The sequence below is a fragment of the Vulpes lagopus genome, chromosome 12 (genome assembly GCF_018345385.1).
Source record: "Vulpes lagopus strain Blue_001 chromosome 12, ASM1834538v1, whole genome shotgun sequence".
Lineage (NCBI taxonomy): Eukaryota > Metazoa > Chordata > Mammalia > Carnivora > Canidae > Vulpes > Vulpes lagopus.
In genome coordinates this window covers 49,998,551-50,021,770 of record NC_054835.1, presented here as the reverse complement: position 1 = coordinate 50,021,770, position 23,220 = coordinate 49,998,551, and the positions used below count along the sequence as shown (strand labels likewise).

At 35.3% G+C, this 23,220-nt stretch overlaps 1 protein-coding gene across 3 annotated transcripts in view; it reads left to right on the top strand.

Moving 5' to 3' along the window:
* Positions 1-14,047, top strand: part of ABCA5 (ATP binding cassette subfamily A member 5) — a 70,015-nt gene extending 55,968 nt beyond the window's left edge. For all 3 annotated transcript variants that reach the window (XM_041725815.1, XM_041725816.1, XM_041725817.1), the window contains 13 exons: positions 334-408; positions 916-1,007; positions 3,124-3,250; positions 3,556-3,673; positions 3,768-3,859; positions 7,335-7,510; positions 7,873-7,948; positions 8,072-8,166; positions 9,141-9,260; positions 10,567-10,716; positions 11,087-11,166; positions 12,234-12,289; positions 13,062-14,047. In XM_041725815.1, coding sequence (XP_041581749.1) covers positions 334-408; positions 916-1,007; positions 3,124-3,250; positions 3,556-3,673; positions 3,768-3,859; positions 7,335-7,510; positions 7,873-7,948; positions 8,072-8,166; positions 9,141-9,260; positions 10,567-10,716; positions 11,087-11,166; positions 12,234-12,289; positions 13,062-13,169 — 1,365 coding nt within the window. In that variant the 3' untranslated portion in view covers positions 13,170-14,047. The remainder of the gene's footprint in view (positions 1-333; positions 409-915; positions 1,008-3,123; positions 3,251-3,555; positions 3,674-3,767; positions 3,860-7,334; positions 7,511-7,872; positions 7,949-8,071; positions 8,167-9,140; positions 9,261-10,566; positions 10,717-11,086; positions 11,167-12,233; positions 12,290-13,061) is intronic.
* The last annotated feature ends 9,173 nt before the right edge of the window (positions 14,048-23,220 follow it).

The window sequence follows — 23,220 nt, the reverse complement described above, 5'->3', positions numbered from 1 at the left end:
GATTTCATTACTGAGGCACAGTGAGATAATCAGTCTTCAAGTCTCTCTCCCCTTTTGATCAGTGAATGAGGCTGCAAGTTTCCACCTTCTAATCACTTGGTTGGTTCCCCTGGCAACCAGCACCACCATCCTCCAGGAGTCCTCAGTAGCATTAACTCAACTTTGGTTGATTAGGACTTATTTTAAATAACAAAAGAAGCTCCTGTCACCTCTGTCACTCAGGAAATTCCAAGGGTGTTAGAAGAAGTGTCCTGGGAATTGGGTCTAAGACCAAATACCATTATATCATCTTAATCACAGCAACATGTCAATTTTCAAAAATTTTTGTCTTAGACTTCTTGGAAGAATATTCGAAAAAATGAGGACACCTATAATCCATGGGATAGGCTTTTGGTGGCTGTTATATCGGTAAGAACAAAAATATTGATGCTAGCGTGTTCCCTTACGAGCAGTTTGGTTGTGTCATTTTAACTCTCTTTTTACTTTTTATCATGTTGCATAAGAATGAAGATGCTTCAGAAAGTCAAGTGTGTTAGTGCCAGCCAGTATACATTTTGGTGTTAGTATATTTATTGAGTATGTCCAGTTTAATATACTTGGCTCTCTTATGTTATTAATTCTATTTAATTATAATTCTCGCTTCCTCAGAAACTAAAACAACTTTTTTTCCTTTAATTATATTATATGAAACTGACAACCAATCAACTTTTACAGAGGTAGAAAAATAAATGAAGGATTATTTTATTAAAAATCTATCTTGGCTTGCATTGAAATTTTTAGCTCATATGATGTGTGAAGAAAATAGTGATTAATTATTTTGGTGATGGTAAGGAACCTGGTGTATGTAGTCTTTATTCTATTGATAGAGGGCGAGAAAAACATTCAGTCATGAGCTCTTATGTGTTCTTCTTGTAGCCTTACCTGCAGTGTGTACTCTGGATTTTCCTCTTACAGTACTATGAAAAAAAATATGGAGGCAGGTCAATAAGAAAGGATCCTTTTTTCAGGTCAGTTAATTTTTTAAAAAGTTTTAATGTTTTTTAGTATATTTACAAAGTACATAATCTAGTTTTGGGTAATTTCCTTAACTCAGTAAAAAAAGCCTACAGTCATCAGTGGCCCTCCTTGCACATGCCCCTGGTCCTGTATAACCACTAATCTACTAATCTAGCTGCTGTATAGATCTGCCAATTCTGAACATTTATATAAGTGGAATTATATAATATATAGTCAGTCTTTTTGTGTCTGGCTTCTTTTACTTACCATAATGTTTTGAAGGTTCATCCATGTTGTAGCATGTAGCAGTATTTCATTAGTTTTTTCTTTTCTTAGTAATACTGCATTGTATGGAAATACCACACCTGACTTATCTAATCATCAGTTGATGGACATTTGAGTTGTTTCTGCTTTTTGGTCATTATGGATAATGCTGCCATGGAATGTATTTATTAACCACTGAGTACTCCCCATGTCGACTGAGGGCTTAGCATCTGGCTCTCCTTCTTTTTTCTCTTTGTTCTTACTCCTGCTTGGGAGAGAGTCAGTGTCCAAGGGGGAGATAACCTTTCTAGCATCCTGCTCCTCAGTTTCTGATTTTCTCTGCACTCATGACTGAGTCCTTTGCGTCTCACGTGTTGATTTGGATCAGAACCCTGCCTTTACTGCTTTTCACTTCATCTGTGTCCCATGCTACTAGTAATACATCATCTTTCCAGCTTTCTTATTTTATTAGTCTTAGTAGCCTTTTCTACTGTGGTTTCCACCCCTGAGTTTTTTCTGTTTTAAAATGCATCCACTAATCACTGTTTTCACCTTTTCTCTATTCAGCTTCACTCACGTAATTCATTACTTTCACCCTCTTTCAGCACCCTATATTCAACTTCTATATCCCTTTCACTTGTCTGCTAAAAATCATAATTTTTGGTAAGTCTAATTATAGGCTAGAGAAAATTAATATAAAAGTACAGTTTGCTAATATCATGTATTTATCCCATGTAAACTCAGCTTTGTTTTAACACCTGTTATCCCATTTTCTTCCTATCTCTTTGATAGTTATCCCAAACCTTCTTTATATTCCTCAAATTTTCCAGTTCACCTCATCTTGTTTTCTACTTCTCAGTAGATGAACTTGCTGTCTCTGAAAACAGAAGCACTTAATTAGAAAGTTTTACACACTTATCTACCTCTTTCATCATTTTTGCTTTTTTTCTAGTCCCAGAGGGAGAGAGGCACCCCTCCAGTTTATCCATGTCTTCATATATTCTGTCTACTTAAGGACATTGCTTTGTCAATTTTATTTTCTCTTTCTATATCTTTGCTTTCTGGATCTAAAGAAGTTATTTTTCTTTGAGGAAGGAGTCACCTTTCTCATATAAAACAAATTAATAGAAATCAGAACTTCTGAATCTCATTTAAACGTGACTCTTTCTAGCTCTTTTGTTTCACGTGTCTTTCCTTTCATAGCCAAGAAGCTTCCACTTCCATTTCCTCACCTCGCACTACTTAACTCCCTGCTCTCTGGTTTCTGTGCTGCTTCTCTGTTGATTCTATTTTCAGTAAGGTGACTAATGATTTCCTGTGTATCTCTTCAAATAGGCTCTACTTATTCAATTCATCTGCTACTTTAGTGTTTTTGACTTCTTCCTCCTTATACTTTTCTCTTGTTCCTTTGTTGTCCATAATGTCAACTCCTATTTTATAACTCATCACCTCTCTTACTCTTTAGGATTTCCTTTACAAACACTTTTTTCTCAGCCTACCTTTCTAGTGTTCCTGTGAGTTCTGAGTTCAACTCTCTACATCCACTCTGCCCTGGGCAATGTCATTTATACCCAGACTGTAAATTCTGTGAAGGATGGGTACATGCATTTTTAAATCTTTTTATGTTTGTATAAAACAGTGCATGACACATACTGGTCATAAATAATATTGTTGAAGAAATGAGTGAATTTTGATAGCATCATCCAAATGGTATCTGTGAATGAAAAGTAGCTCTGTAACTCCACCTTTCAGAAATAACCACAGATCCCAGATTGTTGTATATTTTCAGTCTTTTCTCCCGGAGTGCTTGAATTTTTTTTACTCTGTTGATTATTTGAAAATCTATTATGTATATATATTTAGAACTCTTTCAACAAAGTCCAAAAATAGGAAGCATCCAGAACCACCAAACCATGAGGATGAAGATGAAGATGTCAAAGCTGAAAGACTGAAGGTCAAAGAGCTAATGAGTTGCCAATGTTGTGAGGAGGTAATTTAGTCTTTACTGCCAAGTCTTATTCAACGTGCAATGATCACTTCCTCATGTATAGGAATTAATCTGAAAAATACTTTTCATGTGAATCAATATGAAAAAAGTCTTTTCTTTGAAAAAATATATTTGTCTACTTACGTTTGAATAAGCCATTTGAGTCATAAATGGGTATTTATTTATATACTACTTATTAGTGAATATAGTTCTTATGATATATGGACATGAATTGTGAGTAGCCTGTCATTTCATGATAGGTATATCTGATTTATTATTCTCTTTTTAAATCTTATTTCCCTTATTAGAAACCAGCCATCATGGTCAGCAATTTGCATAAAGAATATGAGGACAAGAAAGATTTTCTTCTTACAAGAAAAGTAAAGAAAGTGGCAACTAAATATGTCTCTTTCTGTGTGAAAAAAGGTGGTATTTGTTTTTTCTTAAATAATTTTTCCAGAAGAGTGATTTCCACTTTTAGTTTGATTTACATATGATAATTTTTCTTCAATTCCTTTAGGAGAGATCTTGGGGCTACTGGGTCCAAATGGTGCAGGCAAAAGCACAATTATCAATATTCTAGTTGGTGATATTGAACCAACTTCAGGCCAGGTATGATCTATAAGGGTGTGGGAGGGAGATGCTGACTATGATTTACATTTTTAATTAAAATAAATTTCATAATGATAGATTAGGATTCTATGTTTTTAGTGTTAATTATCTTAGTGCAGCTTGATCAAATTATCTTTTTGGTTATCTTTGAAAATAAAATACACAATAAAATTTTCACACATGCAGATGCATACATATACAGTATTTCTTTCTTCTTTTAAAATTATTACATGCATGGTGATTTGTCTCCCCATTTAATGGAAGACAATTTTATTTTATTTTTCTTATATTTAACTTTGTTAACATACTGTGCAATTTTGGTTTCTGGAGTAGAATTCAGTGATACATTACTTACAACACTCGGTGCTTATCACAGCAAATGCCCTCCTCATTAGTTACTACCCATCTAGCCCATCCCTTCTCCCCTTCCCTCCATCAAACCTGTTTGTTTCCTGTCATTAAGAGTCACTTATTGCATGTTTCCCTGTCTCCTTTTTTTCTTTGCCCTCTTCCCATATGTTCATCTGTTTTCTTGCCTAAATTCCACATATGAATAAGATTGTATGGTATTTTTCTTTCTCAAACTGACTTTATTTCACTTAGCATAATATACTCTAGCTCCATCTACATCATTGCAAATGGCTAGATTTCATTCTTTTTGATGGCTGAGTATTGTTTCCTTGTGTATATATGCCATTTTATCCATTCATCATTCATGGACATTTGGGCTCTCTCCATGGTTTGGCTGTTGTTGATAATGCTGGAATTAAGGTAGTGCTGGCTCCATAGAATGAGTTTAGAAGTTTTCCTTCCTTTCTAGTTTTTGGAATAGTTTGAAGAGAATAGGTATTAACTCTTCATTAAATGTCTGGTAGAATTCATCTGGCTCTGGACTTTGTTGTGAGATTTTTGATTACTGCTTCAATTTTCATTGCTTGTTTTGGGTCCGTTCAGATTTTGTATTTCTTCTTGCTTCACTTTTGGTTTTGGTAGTTTGTAGTTTTCTAGGAATTTGTCCATTTCTTCCAGGTTGCCCAGTTTGTTAGCATATAATTTTTCATAGTTTTCTCTTATAATTGTATTGCTGTGGTGTTGGCTGTGATCTCTCCTCTTTCATTTGTGATTTTATCTATTTGGGTTCTTTCTCTTTTCTTTTTGGTAAGTTTGGCTAGAGTTTTATCAATTTTATTAATTCTTTCAAAGAACCAGTTCTTAGTTTTGTTAATCTGTTCTATCAGGTTTTTTTGTTTTTATATTGTTTGTTGATGCTCTAATCTTTATTATTACCTTCTTCTGTTGGCTTTAGGCTTTATTTGCTCTTCTCTTTCTAGCTCTTTTAGGTGTAAGGTTAGGTTGTATATTTGAGATTTTTCTTGCTTCTTAAGGTAGACAGTATATTTGCAATATATTTCACTCTTAGGACTGCCTTTGTTACATCCCAAAGGTTTTGGACTGTCATGTTTTCATTTTCATTTGCTTCCATGTATTTTTTTAATTTCTTCTTTAATTTCCTGGTTAACCCATTCATTCTTTAGTAGGATGTTCTTTAACCTCCATGTATTTGTATTTGTGGTCTTTCCAAATTTCTTTCTTGTAGTTCAAGTTTCATAGCATTGTGGTCTGAAAATACGCATGGTATGATCTAAGTCTTTTTGTACTTGTTGAGGGTTAATTTGTGACCCAGTGTGTGATCTGTTCTGGAGAATATTCCATATGCACTCGACAAGGATGTGTATTCTGCTGCTTTAGGATGAAATGTCCCAAATATATTTGTTAAGTCTATCTGGTCCAGTGTCATTGGAAGCCATTGTTTTTCCTTATTGATTTTTTGCTTAGATGATCTGTCCATTGCTGTATGTGGGGTATTATAGTCTTCTACTACTGTTATTGTGTTATTATCAATGAGTTTTCTTACGTTTATTATTGATTTGTATATTTGGGTGCTCCCAAGTTGAGGGCATAAACATTTACAATTGTTAGATCTTCTTGATGGATAGACCCCTTAATTGTGACATAATGCCCTTCTTCATCTCTTTTTACAGTCTTTGTTTTAAAATCTAGTTGTCTGATGGAAGTATGGCTACTCTGGCTTTAGGTCTAAAATGAGTTTCTTCTAGGCAGCATATAAATGGATCTTTCTTTTAATCCATTCTGATACCATATGTCTTTTGATTGGAGCATTGAGTCTATATTCAGAATGATTATTGAAAGATAGGAATTTAGTGCCATTGTGTTACCTGTAGAGTTAGTGTTTCTGGTGATGTTTCTGGCTCTTTCTAATCTTTGTTGCTTTTGGTCTTTTCTTTTTCCTCCACTCAAAGAGTGCCCCTTAAAATTTCTTGCAGGGCTAGTTTAGTGGTCCCAAACTAATAAAAGTAGTTTTGTTTGTCTGGGAAACTCTTTTTTTTTTTTTTAAAGATTGTTTGATTTTTTTTTTTTTTTTTAAGAAATGGGGAAAGGTAGAGGAAGAGAACCACCAGTCAGAATCTCCACTGCATGTGGAGCCCAACGTGGGGCTCCATCCCACAACCCTAAGATCATGACCTGAGGTGAAAGCAAGAGTTGGATGCTCTTCCGACTGAGCCACATGGGTGCCCTGTCTGGGAAGCTTTCTCTCCTTCTATTCTGAATGACTGCCTTGCTGGATAAAGAATTCCTGGCTACATATTTTTCAGCATGTTGAATATTTCCTTCTGCTCCTTTCTGGCCTGCCAGGTTTTGGTGGACAGATCTGTTGCCAACCTCATCTGTGGGAGACAATCTTATTGTCTTCAGGAGATGGAGGAGCTAATATAGACCCTACCAGTCATCAGCCTTTGATTCTAAGCATCTCACCACTTTGCGGAAATTTCACGAAACAGCTCTGACTTATGCTCTTCTCTCTCTTTCTTACTGGCCCGTTCAGTTTCTGGGAAATTCCAGGCACTCTCTTCTCTTTGGGTTTTTACCTTAACTTTTCCTTTTTTGGGGTATTCCTTACCTTGTAGAAAGCCAAATGATTAAATGTGCTTTACCTCCATTGCAAAAATATCACCTTCCAGTGAGGTCCCTCGATCATCCTAGTTAAAATCAGAGTTTGCCTTTTCAATCAACCTGCATTCCTGATGGTGTCACTGAACTCTGACTTAGCTGTGTATGTTCTTTCTTCATCAAAAGAATTAAAAACTTGACTTACTATTCTCCTGGTTCTAAGAAGGAGAATTAATTAGTTGACTTACCACTTTCTTCACAATATAAATTAAGCCAAAAGTTATTTAAAATTGGTTTGGGGGATCCCTGGGTGGCTCAGCGGCTTGGCGCCTGCCTTTGGCCCAGGGCGCGATCCTGGAGTCGCGGGATCGAGTTCCGCATCGGGCTCCCGGCATGCAGCCTGCTTCTCCTTCTGCCTGTGTCTCTGCCTCTCTCTCTCTATCATGAATAAATAAAATCTTTAAAAAAAATGAAAATAAAATAAAATTGGTTTGTATTTTTATAGGTATTTCTTGGAGATTATTCTTCAGACCCAGGTGAAGATGATGATTCCATTAAATATATGGGATACTGTCCTCAGATAAACCCGCTGTGGCCAGATATTACATTGAGGGAACATTTTGAAATATATGGAGCTGTGAAAGGAATGAATGCAAGTGACATGAAAGAAGTCATAAATCGGTAAAATTGGAAACTTTTTATTACCTGAAAAAAGGTTTACATTTCACATTTTAAAAGTTTAATTTTTAAAAGCATTTTTTGTGGATCATACTTTTCATAGAAAATGGTCATTACTTTTTCATATATTCTTTACAGAATTATGATAGTTATAAAAATGTAATTTTTCTATTTATAATTACAGAATGAACATACCTATAAATGTCAAACATAAAGTGAACCTTTTTATCAAGATAGCAATTTAAAATTATATAAATCAGAGGTCTAATTATATATAAGCTTCAACTGAGTGTTCTAGAAAAAAGATTGTCAATGATCACAAACAGTGATAATAATACAATCCCTTTGTGTTTCCTGTTTTGCAGGATAACAAGTGCACTTGATTTAAAAGAACATCTTCAGAAAACTATCAAGAAACTACCTGCAGGAATCAAACGAAAGGTACTTTTATTAAACAACAGATAAATGTGGGTCTTATTCATAGTTTAGAGCCTGATACTGTCTTGATAAAATTTCTTATGTGAAGCCTTATTAGTCCTCTCCCCCTGTTTTCTTTTTATCTAGTTATGTTTTGCCCTGAGTATGTTGGGGAATCCTCACATTACCCTCCTAGATGAACCATCTACAGGTATGGATCCTAAAGCCAAACAGCACATGTGGTGAGTATGACATTTAAGACACTTGAGACATGTTATGGTATATCATATTTAAGAATAGTTTGTTTTATTATAACTAATAAACTATTTGTTTTTATATTAGCTATATTTACATATTGATTTAAAATCTTACACAAATGACAAAATAGTAATTAAAAATTAAATATTTTTATTTCTGGAGAATCCCATAAGCTTTTATTTTATTTATTTAATTATTTTAATTTTTAATTTATTTTTAAGATTTTATTTGTTTATTTGAGAGAGCACAGGCAACAGATGGGGGAGAGTCAGAGGGAGAGGGAGAGGGAGGAGCAGGGAGCCATACATGGGGCTCAATCCCAGGACCCCAGAATCATTACCGGAGCTAGAGGCAGACACTTAATCAACTGAGCCACCCAATAAACTTTTAAACTTATCATACTTCATACTTTCATGAAATATTAATACTTCATTTATTCCAGAATAAAAATAAATATTTGGGTAATTATTAAAATACAGAGTATTCCTGTCTGAATAGCTTTTAAAAGATTTTTTCCTAGTCATTTAACATATAAATTATAATTCTTATACTAACATTAGCTTGAGTTTATGTTGGACTGCCTAGGAATTCATGGAGGTAGCCGGTTAGTTGATAAACTCTTTGAGCCTACATTTCCATGTCTATAACATGCGGAGTTTGGTACAAAAGTATATTAAGTTTTCCCTATGATTTCATGGCTATTTTAGTTACAACATGAGAAAGCATAAAATTTTATAATTTATTTTTTAATGCATAGAAACATTTGAAATCATGGAATTTCTGTTTGATAAACTTTCAAAAATAAGGAAAAATAAGTTAGAAGACTCATAATTGGGCAGTATACAATAACTATAGCAATTGAAATTTGATAAATTTTAATTAAACTAACTAGTCAAATACTTGGATTTTCATTAAGATTCAGATGCTTTACTCTGTTTATTTTACTTATGTTTTATAGGCGAGCAATTCGAACTGCATTTAAAAACAAAAAACGGGCTGCTATTCTGACCACTCATTATATGGAGGAAGCAGAGGCTGTTTGTGACCGAGTGGCTATCATGGTATCTGGGCAGTTAAGGTAAATGTCTGAACGCTTTGCTGTTTGGATGGGTGGGTAGGGTGACAGTGGATTTTGAATAATCATTTCAAAAACTTAAAATTATAAATTTAAATGTTAAAAAAGATACCCTTACTTGAGTTTTTGATTTTATTTTTTTATTGATTAGAGAGAAAGAGAGCAAGTGTTAGAGAGCACAAGCAGAGGGGAGGGGCAGACGGACAAACAGACTCCTTGGCTGATCAGAGAGCCCAATGCAGGACTTGATCCCAGGACCCTGGGATCATGACCTGAGCCAAAGGCAGCCGCTTAACTGAGCCACACAGGAGAGCCCCTTACTTGAGTTTCTGAAACTATTAGCTTTCTGTAGAATTACTTGGAAATATGTTAATTTCTAAAAAATGGCTAGCTACTTTGTAATTGGCTTAGTAATTCAACAATTTGGAATGTTTTCCATTCATGATATTTGTTATTTTAAAAAATTATTAAGCATTGTATTGGGTTGTAATCCAAAGTATAAAATAAGTATATTCATAATTCAAGTTCATACTCCTATAAATAAGTGGCTGAATAAATAAAATAAACATAGGAGGAGAACAAATTTTCCTTACAGAAAGACTCCCAACAGGTTATATAAATACTGCTCCCTCTAAGAGGAGAGGGTAATCTGCCACCTCCTAGGTTTGAGTCTGAATTTAGCCAGTCTCTTCTTAGTGTGTGGAAAGAAGGTGATAGTAACATCACAGCAGAGCAATGTCATGTGGATATCATGTAGCCCTGATAGCATGTGATAGGAAAGGTACTTAATCTTTGTGGCATTTTCTCCAAAACCCTTTATCCCAGTCTACTTATGGGAAAACTGTCAGACTACTCCAAATTGAGAGACCTTCTACCAAAACACTTGCCCAGTTCCTAAAATTGTCAAAGGCAGGAAAGAAGGAAAGAGTAAGAAACTGTCACAGACCAGTGGAGACTACAGAGACATGACAGTTATGTGCAGTGTGTATCCTGGACAGATCCTGGAACAGAGAAAGGACATTAGTGGAAAAACTGGTGAAATCCCAATAAAGTCAAATATAAAGTTAATAGTAATATACTAGTGTTGGTTTCTTAATTTTGACAAATGTGCCACGGCAATATAATACAATATAATGGAAACTGAAACTGGGTGAGGGGTATATGGACACTCTGTGTATTATATTTGCAACTTCTCTATACATTTAAAAGTATTCCATCAAACATTTAATTTAAATCATCCTTTGAAAAATCATTCTTTGAAACTGTCAAGTCATTTTATGTCTGAGCTTTCTTTTAAAAATCACTACAGATGTATCGGGACCGTCCAACATCTGAAGAGTAAATTTGGAAAAGGCTACTTTTTGGAAATAAAGTTAAAGGACTGGATAGAAAACCTAGAAGTAGACCGTCTTCAAAGAGAAATTCAGTATATTTTCCCAAATGCAATCCGTCAGGAGAGGTAAAGATTTTAAAAACTTATTAATATTTTTTTGTAGAGGAATAATAATAAAATTTGGCTATTAGGGGTTAGAAAAAAAGTCTGTTAATATTACCAGTGTCGGACTAATATGGCCCAATGACTGGAGTTTTATATCTGACTTAATGTAGATCTTGTAATATTCAATAGTATTTAAACTTTTTTAAAGTTCACGTATCAGTGGTATTGAGAGTTGTTTTACATGGAAATATTTTAAGACAAAACAATTTTTTTGTAAATATGTATCAAAATAAGTTGTTGGAGTATGATTTTGAACTTTAAAAAGTCTGAACTTTAGCTTTAGAACATACTAGTCATTTTTTAATTTTTTTAATATTTTATCTGTTTCCAGTTTTTCTTCTATTTTGGCTTATAAGATTCCTAAGGAAGATGTTCCATCCCTTTCACAGTCTTTTTCTAAGCTTGAAGAAGGTAAGATTTGACAAACATCGTTAGGTAGCTTTCAATTTATAAAAGATTTTTTTTTAAGTTTAGAAATTGAGACTTTTTTGTGGGAACTATTATAAGTAAAAAGATAACCTTTTATTAATTTAACGTAAGATAGAGGTAAATACTAACATTGTAGAGGTTTGGTAGGTGAGCTATATTGTAGTGTAAACCTTTTACTATTTTAGTAGACATCACCATGGTTTTTCACATTGCATCTATTGAGAAAGTTCAGTTTATTTAGCACTCGTGGTTCATACCAGAAGTGAGAACATTGAGTTTCCAGAATCCTCACTTTGTATCAGGCCCTAGAAGTAGTGATGGTGGCAAGATTTCAGTGGCAGCAGAAGAGAGGAGAGGAGAATTCATGGGTTAGGAATGTAGACATTCCTAAAAGCTTAAAGCAGCTTATTGAAACTTGGCATTTTTTAAAATAAATGGCTGACAGGATAAAGATACCTGGTAGCAAGTGGAGAGAGGTAAGCTCCTGTATGGAACAGATATTCATATACAAGCTGTTTTATGGAATTTATAAACTATGAAACAACCTAATGCTGCTTGAGGAGAATTTCACTACAGGAATAAATAAAAAGGCAGAAAATTTGGTGTTAGATTAGATTGTTAAAGGATCTAAAATAAATACAAAAAAAGCATATGGACATAGAAATTATATCCAGAATCTAGTGCAAGAAATTCAGACCAGGCTGTATTGGAAATTGGGCAATGGGACATAGAGTAGGAAGCCAAAGAAGTTATGAGAAAAGGCATAGTAAGGAAGACAGAGGAGGGTAAACAGGAGATGCTCCGCAAAGACGAGGTGAGGCAAGTAACATTGCTGGTGTGGTGTCTCGGCTGCAGAAGAGTGGTGATCCTGAGGGAGATAAGGGGACCAGGATAGAGGAAAGTAACATGTTTTGGCAGCTTCAAATTTAAATGACTGATTACAGAAGTTTTTTTTTTTTTTTAACAGATTGTTAGCTATTTAGTAGTTACTGCCATTTTTATTCTTTATAAATACTAATAAGTAAAATATTGTTTTCATATTTTAATAGCTAAACATACTTTTGCCATTGAAGAATATAGTTTTTCTCAAGCAACGTTGGAACAGGTACTATAAAGTTCAATTTTTAAAAATTCTTTTATAGAAGAAAATGTCTGATATCTAATTGTTTAGACTTAATTATTTATTTTTAAAGATTTATTTATTTGAGAGAGAGAGAGAGAGACAGAATGTGTCCGGGTTAGGGGAGGTGCAGAACAAGATGGAGAGGGAAGTAGACTTCCCACTGAGCTCGGGGCCCCATGCTGGGCTCAATCTCTTGACACTGAGCTGAATCATGACCTGAGCTGAAACCAAGAGTTGGAAGCTTGACTAACTGAGCCAACCAGGCACCCTCAGTTGTTTAGATTTATATTGGAGAGCGAGGGTGTTTGTGAATCAGAGACAGATTGCTGTACAGTACACCTAAATTTTGTATAATTTTTAAAAACCTTTAGACTTTCCATCTATTTGTTTGGAAAAGTTCATTATTGTTTATTTAGTAAAGAAAATGAAGGTTGTTGAATAATATATCTGAAGTTACATTGCTTAAATATTTATAAATTATTTTTTAGGACAGTGCTACTTAACATATATTAATCAGAAAACAATCTTAGTCCTTATAACATATATTAATCAGAAAACAATCTTAGTCCTTATAACATCCATCTTTGTATGTGATTTAAAGGATCTGTTTAAATAATATTAATGCCAGTATATCTCTTAATACTTGAATGGTTAATGTACTTAGATGTAGCCTTACACTGTGTCTGATGTAATTAAAAATTTTTCGAGATCATTGCAATACAGAATACTATATTCACTTATTTACTTTCATTAGGTTTTTGTAGAACTCACTAAAGAACAAGAGGAAGAAGATAACAGTTGTGGAACTTTAAACAGCACACTTTGGTGGGAAAGAACACAGGAAGACAGAGTGGTGTTTTGAATATGTATAGTTTAATCTGCTTACTGAACTTATTTTTTTTACTTTGACTTTGGTTTAAAAGATATATTATTTGAATGGTAACTGAAGAACCATGAAAGCATTTGGGATTTTCCTAAGCTCCTTGATTGAAATGCTGTGGTTGTGTGTTTTGCTTTTCTTTAAATAACACTGTGTATAAATAATTGAAACTGCATGTTTGTACATGAAGCATATTGAACTGCAGTCTGTATGTGAGGTCGAATATTTACTTTTCTACCTTTCAAAAATAGTGCTTTTAAATTTACGATTTAAAGAAATAGTGACAGTAGTTTTATTTTTAATGGTTATCTTCATTTTTAAATTTATACCATCTTGTTACTTGAGTATGTGATATCTCAGTCTAAATTTAAAAAGCCTAATACATAAACAATACATAGACAAGAAATATTAAGCAAAAATTTCTTGCTTCTCTTTTTTAATTTCTAAAGAAACTTTGAGTGGAAGTTGACATCCCAGAGAGCAGTAAACACTAGGTAGTCCCGTGCAGATAGAGGTTTGCAAGAGGTGACATCCGCTAGGTGGCACTCATTCATCATAATAAATGAAATGAGACCTTGTTCTATTAGGTGATGTTAGACATAGATGATTTAGGTCATTGAAGAAACATTTCTTCTGCTCATGATAAAATTCACAGGTGTTTTAATTATAATTAAAGGAAGACTTTCTCTAGTCTTACTATGTAATAGCCTGATTGTGGTTAGAGTGACATCATCTACACAGTTGGAAGAATCGACCATATGCTTTCCTGTACACTTCATGGAATATATAAATTTTTTTGTCATCTTTCTCCCAAAGGGCACATTATATTTTATTACAGAATAAAATAATTTGTTGGGTAATCATTTTCGTTCGTAAACTTTATTATTTGAATATCTCCTTTATAGAGTTTTAAGTATAACTGTCTAGGTTAATTAGTAACTCACCTCAAATTCACTGTGGCACATGGCGGGAGATAAATAAACCTTTGGGATTTAAGGATTAGAAGAAAACTATACATAATTCACTTTAATGAGAAACCAGAATTTTGCTCTGTCAGAATTGAAGTAAGGTTATGGTTAATGTAATCTTGGAAATATTTCCTGGTAGAGCCCATGTGTATGGACTATAGGTATAATGTAGTATAAATAATACTGGCTGACATTGTATTTCCACCGGATGAATGGAAGTATTAACTTGCAAAGACAAATATGTTGGGAGTGTGAGTATTACAGTATAAAGAGTTTAAAAAAAAAAAGGAACGGAAGAATTTGGTACTATTTTAAATACCCAAATCCTTTACCGAAATACTATTAACTCTTTAACTTAGGGAAACTTAGTGAACTTTTAACACTACACTATAAGGCATCTGTCATTTTAGGCTCTAGCAGTTCTTTCTCAGCCCAAGGTCTATGACTAATACTTCCCCATTGTTTTGGCAACTTACATATATTTCTAAAGATACCTACCTTTCCAGCTGCCTCTGATGACTTGTCAGAGATTATCTGCTCTAATCTTTCACTAGTCTAACTGAACTGTCTACGGTCTCTGCTTGGATTTTACAACCCACTGCTAAAGTATTTCTCCTTTTAAGATTTAATTGGCACTAGTTTTTCATGCTCGATCAGCAGCTGACAGCCACTTACCTCATGATACCAAGCTTTTGGATTCTTCACCTGAGAATCTCACTTTTACATCTTCAGTAAAAGTTGTAACTTTCACTGAACTTTTAGTACTGCATAATAAATACAACTCAAGACACATTTGAAAGAAAATCTTTACCTTTGTAGGTAATTAAATAACATTGTGCATTTTCTAAAGCAAGTCACAGCTAAATGGTGCCGTAAATTTAAAGAGATACCTTTCAGTAACTAGTTTTCATATCAATACCCAGGGGCCTCTTTTTTAGTCTATATTTTTATAGTCTTGTATTGCCTGGAGCACTTAAACTCAGTTTAAGAAACAAAGCAATCCCTAATTCACTAGAACAGTCACTGAAAAGGTAGTTTCTTAGGACCTGACCACACTGAGGAAAATGTGTTCTTTTAAATAGCATGTAGCTGACTGAGAACATTACCTGCTCCTGCACATTGACTTGCCACATTCACTGCGCATCTGTGATTGTGTGACCAACGAAAAGGAAAGTCAAAGTTGAGGTTGTGCTGAGTAGTTGCAGTTGGGTTCTTATCCATTATGTTCAGTTATTTTATTATTGTGCTCTTATAAGCTTTTTTTAAAAAAGACTTTTTTTTGTTTTTACATAGAGTGAATATATTTTTCATCATGAATTAAATTATATGTAGGAATATTCCCTTTTTCACAGTAGTAAAATCTTTCCTATTCAGAAGTATAATTTGTTTAGAGTTTTTATTTAAATTCAAAAGTAAAATTTAATACTTAGGAAAGCAAGGGTGAGTGAAGAAAAGGATACAGTCCAAAAGGAAGTTTATCTTTATTTACAGTGGATAGTTCATGTTTTTGAACACATTTTATTTCAAAATGTCTTAAATTCTCAATCTTAAATTTTTTTCTATACCAACAATAAGTATAAATACATACATTAGGCAAAAGTTGGAAAAAACAGCATCACCTAGTTTATATTTTCCATCTACGATCAAATTTTCAGAGTAAAGCCTGGACTTAGTGACTCTGGTTACTGACTTTAAAGCAAACCTCTGTCTGCAGCTGTTGGGATCCAAGCAGATGGTAACCATGAAAACATGATGATGAATATACATTTCACTTTGTCTGCTCTTTTTTTTTTTTTTGAGTTTGTTATCAGTAGAGAACAAAAGGCTGTAGGTTTTCTTTAAAAACATTTCTTTTGTAAATTGGCATAGACTACCTTAAATCAATTACTTTGAGGTTAATTGTTAAAATATTTTTAGAGTAATTTAATGCAACAGACCATTTTGAGTGATGATCTTTCAAGCAGTGAGTTTTTTGGATAGAAAGATAACTATCCATTTTGGCCCTGTGAGATCTCACTAGCAGGAGGAAGATCAACACTTATGTAACTATAATAGCACAAATGCTTTGCTAGTGGTACTAACACTTTTATTGGTGCACAATTAATTCTATTTAGGGTAAGTGTTGTCCTTGTTTTTATTGTTCTATTGGTCATGCATTTCATTCTGATTGTACTATGAGTTTGATGAAACTGTATTTTCATCTGTATTTTCATGTAACACATAAATAGGCACTGATTTTTGAAAAATAGGAATGCTTATCCTTAATATATTTTTAATATGGCTAACATCCATTTTTCATTTTCTCTCCTGAAAGAACATATTATATACAATGAAAGAATTTATTCTCAGGTGAATAATTTTTATATCAGCTATTCTTCTAAGGTCAAAATTTACTTATTTTTTATTCATAATGTGTTATATGTAAGTAAATTCTCAATGCTACTCTTTAAGAAAAATAAATACTATATTATTAGTAATAAGCTTTAAAAACTGAAAATTTAGGATAAACCTTTCACTTTGTATACTAAAATGAAGTTTTTTGTTATTTAGTGTTGATAAATGAATAACGAGTGGCTCATTAAAAATGGAAAATCCTGGCACTAATAATTGTTAGTAATCATTTCTTAGTATCTGTTGGGAGTTTTCAAGTGCAGAGGGAACATTGAAAATTACTTGTGCTTTAATTCACATTTATATTTTAAGCTGAAACGCTATTCTTGTAGACCTTTTTTGTCAGTTCTATTTTGTGAAAATATAAAGCAACCACTTCACTTACATTTTGTTATGTTTATAGATTAAATTATTCCCAAATACTTAACACTACTTATATATTTATCGATTTCCTTAGGATTTTTGGATAGCTTTGATTCTTCCAAACACTTAGACAAGATTTTAAATTTAATGGACAAATTCTTCCCAGGAACCTAGGATATGCTTGCAAATCTAATTAATCACCTTTTTAAATTAAACAAATAAACTTAATTTCAAGCATCTTAAAAATGGACATGACAAAACTACATGATTAGAAGGCTTACTCCCACACATGCATAAATGCAGGATTCCAGGGCAAGCCCTGGTGGCCCAGTGGTTTAGTGCTGCTTTCAGTCTGGGGTGTGATCCTGGAGACCCAGGATCGAGTCCCACATCGGGCTCACATCCTGCATGGAGCCTGCTTCTCCCTCTGCCTGTGTCTCTGCCTCTCTCTCTCTCACTGTCATCAGTAAATAAATAAAATCTTTAAAAAAGCAGGGTTCCAAAAGTCCATACAATAATTTGAAATAATTCTTTCACCATCTCTACACATTTACCAATGAAAGAGCCATTTAAGGTCACCCAAGTTTACCTCTTGATAACTGGAAATTAAGACATGGATGGTGGTTAGATTGCTCATTTAATGATCAAAACGGATCATGGACTATCTAGGAAGTAAACTAAATGCTAATATGAGCATAAAATCTGGATCTATCTTCAGAGTTAACTGACAGCTGTTCAGGTGGCCTTTCTTTTATGTTAGAGAACTATTATAACAGGTATGTTTGTTTCCTACGGCTGCCATGACAAAGTGCCACAATTAAGTGGCTTAAAATAACAGATTTTATTCTCACAGTTATAGAGGCCAGAAGTCTACATTCAAAGTGTTGGATCCTTCGGGGGGGGGGGGGGGGGCTCAGAGGTAGAATCCGTTCTGTCACTTAAGGTAGTTGCCAGAAATCCTTGGAGTTCCCTAGCTAGCAGTTGCTTAACTCCGATTTTGTCACATGGCCATCTTCCTTGTGAATCTGTCTTGGTGTATGTTGTCTTCTAAGAACACCCAGTCGTTTCAGATTGAGAGCTCCTCCTATTCCAATATGACCTCATCTTAACTAGTTACATCTGCAAAGACCCTATTTAGAAATAAAAGTCTCAGAAAACATGAATTTTGAGGGGAAGGGCACACTATTCAATCTAGTACAGTGGGGAAGACCAAAGAGAAGCGCTTAAAACTGCCCTCTTAGTAGGATAGGAAATAAAACCAACATTCGTTCTTGGAGGGGGGGATGGAGAGAGAATGGAAGAAATTAAAAGACGCAGGTAGATGTAGCCTTTATTACACCTCCCATTTTCACATACTAATCTAGCCCCTGCAGAAACCAGACTCAGAAGATGGCAGTCTACTGCAAACTCAACCGAATAATAGCTCCTATTTAGCAGCTCAGCCAGATAATGCAGTTTTGCAAGAGCGGATTAAGAACAGCTTCTGTCATGTGGTATTCAGCTGCTAATTTATTTGGCAAATGATTTTTCTATTCCAATCAGAGAATCAGGAAGATTTTGCATTAATATGGAATGGTCGAAGCACATTTCAATCTTGCCCTAAGGTTAGAGTCCTCCCACCTTCAACATATTCCAAAGAAACTTGGATCAGCTGGGCATCCCAAAGAGCATGGCATTGTCTACTTTTTTGACATCATAGACTAGATGAGCAAGAAGTGGTGTTATTGGAGGCCTTGGTAAGATGTTGTGCTGCAGAGGGGATAAAACAAAATGCAACACAAATAATGCTGTACTGGAGAACAACATACTCTCATTTTCCCTTTACTGTCCAAAGTATACTGGATTTTTTGTTATAATATCAATTTTGCACAAAGATGATTCATGATTCTTGAATGCCAAGTATCTTAACCTTGGCCCTATTGACAGTTGGGCTGGATCCTTCTTTGTTGTGCGTGTTGGGGGACTGGGTGGGAGCCTGCCCTGTTGGGTATTTAGCAGCATCCCTGGCCTCTTCCTATTAAATGCCAGTAACACAATAAAATGCTTCGATTTTGTCAAATGTCTCCTTGAGGGCAAGATCTCCCTCTTTGAGGACATTAACTCATGGATTTGGGTTGAAAGTAGATTCAATTCATTTACCCAGTGGTTTCCGTGGAAAAGTTGTCTTTAATACTCTTCTTTGTTTTTTCCATATAGAGGTATGCTTCATATGCTGGTGTTCAAGGGAGGTTGGTTCCTGGTTCTGACACAAATTGAGTTAATAGACACATCTTTTCAATTCTAATGTTTTTTTTTTCTCTAAAAAGTCCCTATTAAAGTATAGTTGACAAATAATGTCATATTAATTTCAGGTGTTAAATTCTAATTTTTTAAATAAACATTCAGGGTTTGAGAGACTATCTGCAAACTTACTCTGAAGGTCTCTGCATAATGAAGTTTTCTCTCAGTGCTATTTTGTTACTCTTATATTTTGATTATTTTGTGATTTTTCTTATTATGTGCAAGGTTTATCTGCTATTCTCTACCCATTTCTTTATGAGGTTCCCAATTTAGGAAGGAGTTTATCTTGGGGGAGGGGGCATGCCTATTTCAAGCCTGTATTATGAATATTAGAAAGGAGTTCCTGAAATAAACATAAATCTCTGCGAAGACACTATGGCAGATCCACACGTTGCAGTAAAGCTTTGCTTACATTTTGAAGTTTAAGGTAAGAACCTTTAAAGAAATTCTACAGATACTATCTGACTTAGGGCCATTAACAGTCATATATAGTATTGTTAATAAAAGATGCAAACCCAGAGTCGTCTTGTGGCCCTCACGGACTTTCCCATGCAGCTGGAGGAAAAAAAGGTGAGAACTAAATTGTATAAAAAGCCACTGGAGGTTTCTTGGTCATTTTAGTCTAACTGAAAGTCAAAAGAATTTAGAATAATAATTTACAATTTAAACGCAGAGCTCTGTGCTGGGGGAGAATGAATCTCACATTGGAAATGTGGCAGGTTTTTATTCAAAAACGTGTTATCTCAAGCTGTACAATTAAGGCCCAGTATCCTCATCCTCCCGCCTCACTCCAGGGACCAAGAAGCGTAGTTTCTAATCTGCCAGGTGAGAGCCGCGAGGTAACTTGCTGCAGGTGCCTAGTAGAGACCCAGCAAAATGTGAATCCCTCTGACCAGCAGAGAGCAGCAGAGGGCTGTGCTGATGGGGAATTTCCCTGGGACCAGAAAAGGGTAGAGTATGGCTGCTTCAGCAATGGCCCAAGAGCCCAAACTGGAGCCAGCAAGGCAGTCTGGGAAGCCTGAGGCTGAACTCTATTGAGTCAAATGGTCAAGGTTCACGAGAACCTTGTGCTGCTTCATTTGGGAAGTAACGAGACAGCAGCATTCACGATGTCCGAACAAAGAACAAGAAAGAGGATGAGCAAGAAGACAGTCTAGCCCTTCATCACATGGAAGAAAGCTGAACAGCCGGAGGTTAGAAAGCACAGGAAGTGGGTGGTAGACAGGGATTGAGGCTGGATTTTTAAATCCCACCTTCTGTTCATTTTAAGGAGCCACAAAATCCAAAACTTTTCAGGAACTCTCCAAAAAGTGGCCAGGGAATCCTATGTTCTCTCTTACGTGGAAAGTAAGTTTTATTGATAACTGGGATCACTGGAAGGGAGATGGGCAGAGATGGTAAAAAGAAACTGCCAGAAAAGGTGCTTTGGGGATAACATTCTTAATAAAATAAATAACATTGTTAATAACAATGGTAATAAACTACCGTCTCTGATGTTTACTTCTTATTTTGTTTCAACAGTAAATCTAGTGACACATATTTGAGAAAATTCAGTTTATTTTTTTCCCATGTAAACAATCACTTAAGTAATGATAATTCTCAGGTGGGTCAAAGCATCAAGATGAGTCAAAACAAAACTGTTAGTTTTTTGGGGAAAACTTTAAAAGTAAGATAATTCCTGCTGTTAGAAGAGACTTGATATGTTAAGAACTAAGCTTTAGAAGTAGTAATTGATAATATTTTTTGAGTGCGTACTCTGTGCAGGGCATTGTTCTGTTGTTCTGTGCACTTTTTGTAGACCAGTGGTTCTCTGACTGCCCATGTCAGGATCTGCTGGGGATTGTTACAAGCATAAATTCTCGGGTCACCTCCGAATTACCAAATCAGAAACTCCAGGAGTGGGGTCCAGCCATCTGTGTAATTAGAGCAAACTCTCCAGGTGATTCTAGTACTTGCTAAAGTTGGAGCATGTATTTACCACCAGTGTTGAATATTGTATTTAATCCTTACAACAACCCTAAGAACTAAGGATCTTTATTTTCACCCTCCACTTTATAGCTGGAAAATCTGAGGCCGGAGAAGTTAAATGATTTACTCAATGACACTGAGTTCCTAAGTAGCACAGTGGGATTTGTTTTATTTTTTTATTTTTATTTTTTTAAATAAATTAATTTTTTATTGGTGTTCAATTTGCCAACATACAGAATAACACCCAGTGCTCATCCCGTCAAGTGCCCACCTCAGTGCCCGTCACCCATTCACCCCCACCCCCTGCCCTCCTCCCCTTCCACCACCCCCAGTTCGTTTCCCCGAGTTAGGAGTCTTTTTCTTCTCCCTTCCCTTATATTCCCTTTCACTGTTATTTATATTCCCCAAATGAATGAGAACATACACTGCTTGTCCTTCTCCGATTGACTTATTTCACTCAGTATAATACCCTCCAGTTCCATCCACGTTGAAGCAAATGGTGGGTATTTGTCGTTTCTAATGGCTGAGTAATATTCCATTGTATACATAAACCACATCTTCTTTATCCATTCATCTTTCAATGGACACCGAGGCTCCTTCCACAGTTTGGCTATTGTGGACATTGCTGCTAGAAACATTGGGGTGCAGGTGTCCTGGCGTTTCATTGCATCTGTGTCTTTGGGGAAAATCCCCAACAGTGCAATTGCTGGGTCGTAGGGCAGGTCTATTTTTAACTCTTTGAGGAACCTCCACACAGTTTTCCAGAGTGGCTGCACCAGTTCACATTCCCACCAACAGTGCAGGAGGGTTCCCCTTTCTCCGCATCCTCTCCAACATTTGTGGTTTCCTGCCTTGTTAATTTTCCCCATTCTCACTGGCGTGAGGTGGTATCTCATTGTGGTTTTGATTTGTATTTCCCTGATGGCAAGTGATGCGGAGCATTTTCTCATGTGCTTGTTGGCCATGTCCATGTCTTCCTCTGTGAGATTTCTCTTCATGTCTTTTGCCCATTTCATGATTGGATTGTTTGTTTCTTTGGTGTTGAGTTTAAGAAGTTCTTTATAGATCTTGGATACTAGCCCTTTATCTGATATGTCATTTGCAAATATCTTCTCCCATTCTGTAGGTTGTCTTTTAGTTTTGTTGACTGTCTCCTTTGCACACAATGGGATTTGAATCCAGGCAGTGTGACTTCAGAGCTTATGTTCTTGATGTCCTTCAGAGAGTGCTACTAAGCCTCTCGTGGGATCTGGCTTCTGCCCTATGGCACTTACAACATTGAATTCACTCATTAAAAGCAATGTGTGTAATAGGTAGATCTCTGGGTATGCATGCAACTCCACACACATATGAGGGTGTGGTGTGTGTTGCCAAAGGTAGTTGGTAGTGACTGAAATTTTATTATTCTTCCTGTCTTCCTGCTAGGTCAATTGAAGATAATCAGTCAAAAGTGGTCAGTTGTGAAAAGCATAGAAAAATGAGAATTTGCAGTAGCTAAACAGTGATTTTCGAACTTAAACGGATATCTCAATCACCTGCTTTGAGAAGATCCTGGATACAGGGAAGCCTGAGGTGTCCGGGCAAAAATTGTGAATGGTCTAAGGAAGGAGACAGTTCAGGAACAGACTTTGGAGGGTTTAGCTCCTTTCCCTGAGAGTTTCTGAAAATTAACTCTACTTGATTTTCACCCTAAAGCTATTTGATCATTTAGATCAGAAAAGACAAATTTGTAAAGAGTGCATAATTAAAAGACTGACTTTTTGTGGTAAAGGAGTTTTACATTCTGAGGGTGTGTGTGTGTGTGTTGGGAAAGGAAGCCTGGTGCGTAGCCAGCTGGCCCCTAGACTCAACTGGCTTTGATCACGTGCATAGTAATCAGTGATTAAATTCAGTGTCTTTTGTGTTTAAATTCTTGCAGTGGTCCAAACACTAGGTTAGGAGCTATGGATATAAGGTAGATAATACAATCTTGACTTTATATCTCTTTTTTAAAGATTTTATTTATTTATTCATGAGAGACACAGAGAGAGAGGCAGAGACATAGGCAGAGGGAGAAGCAGGCT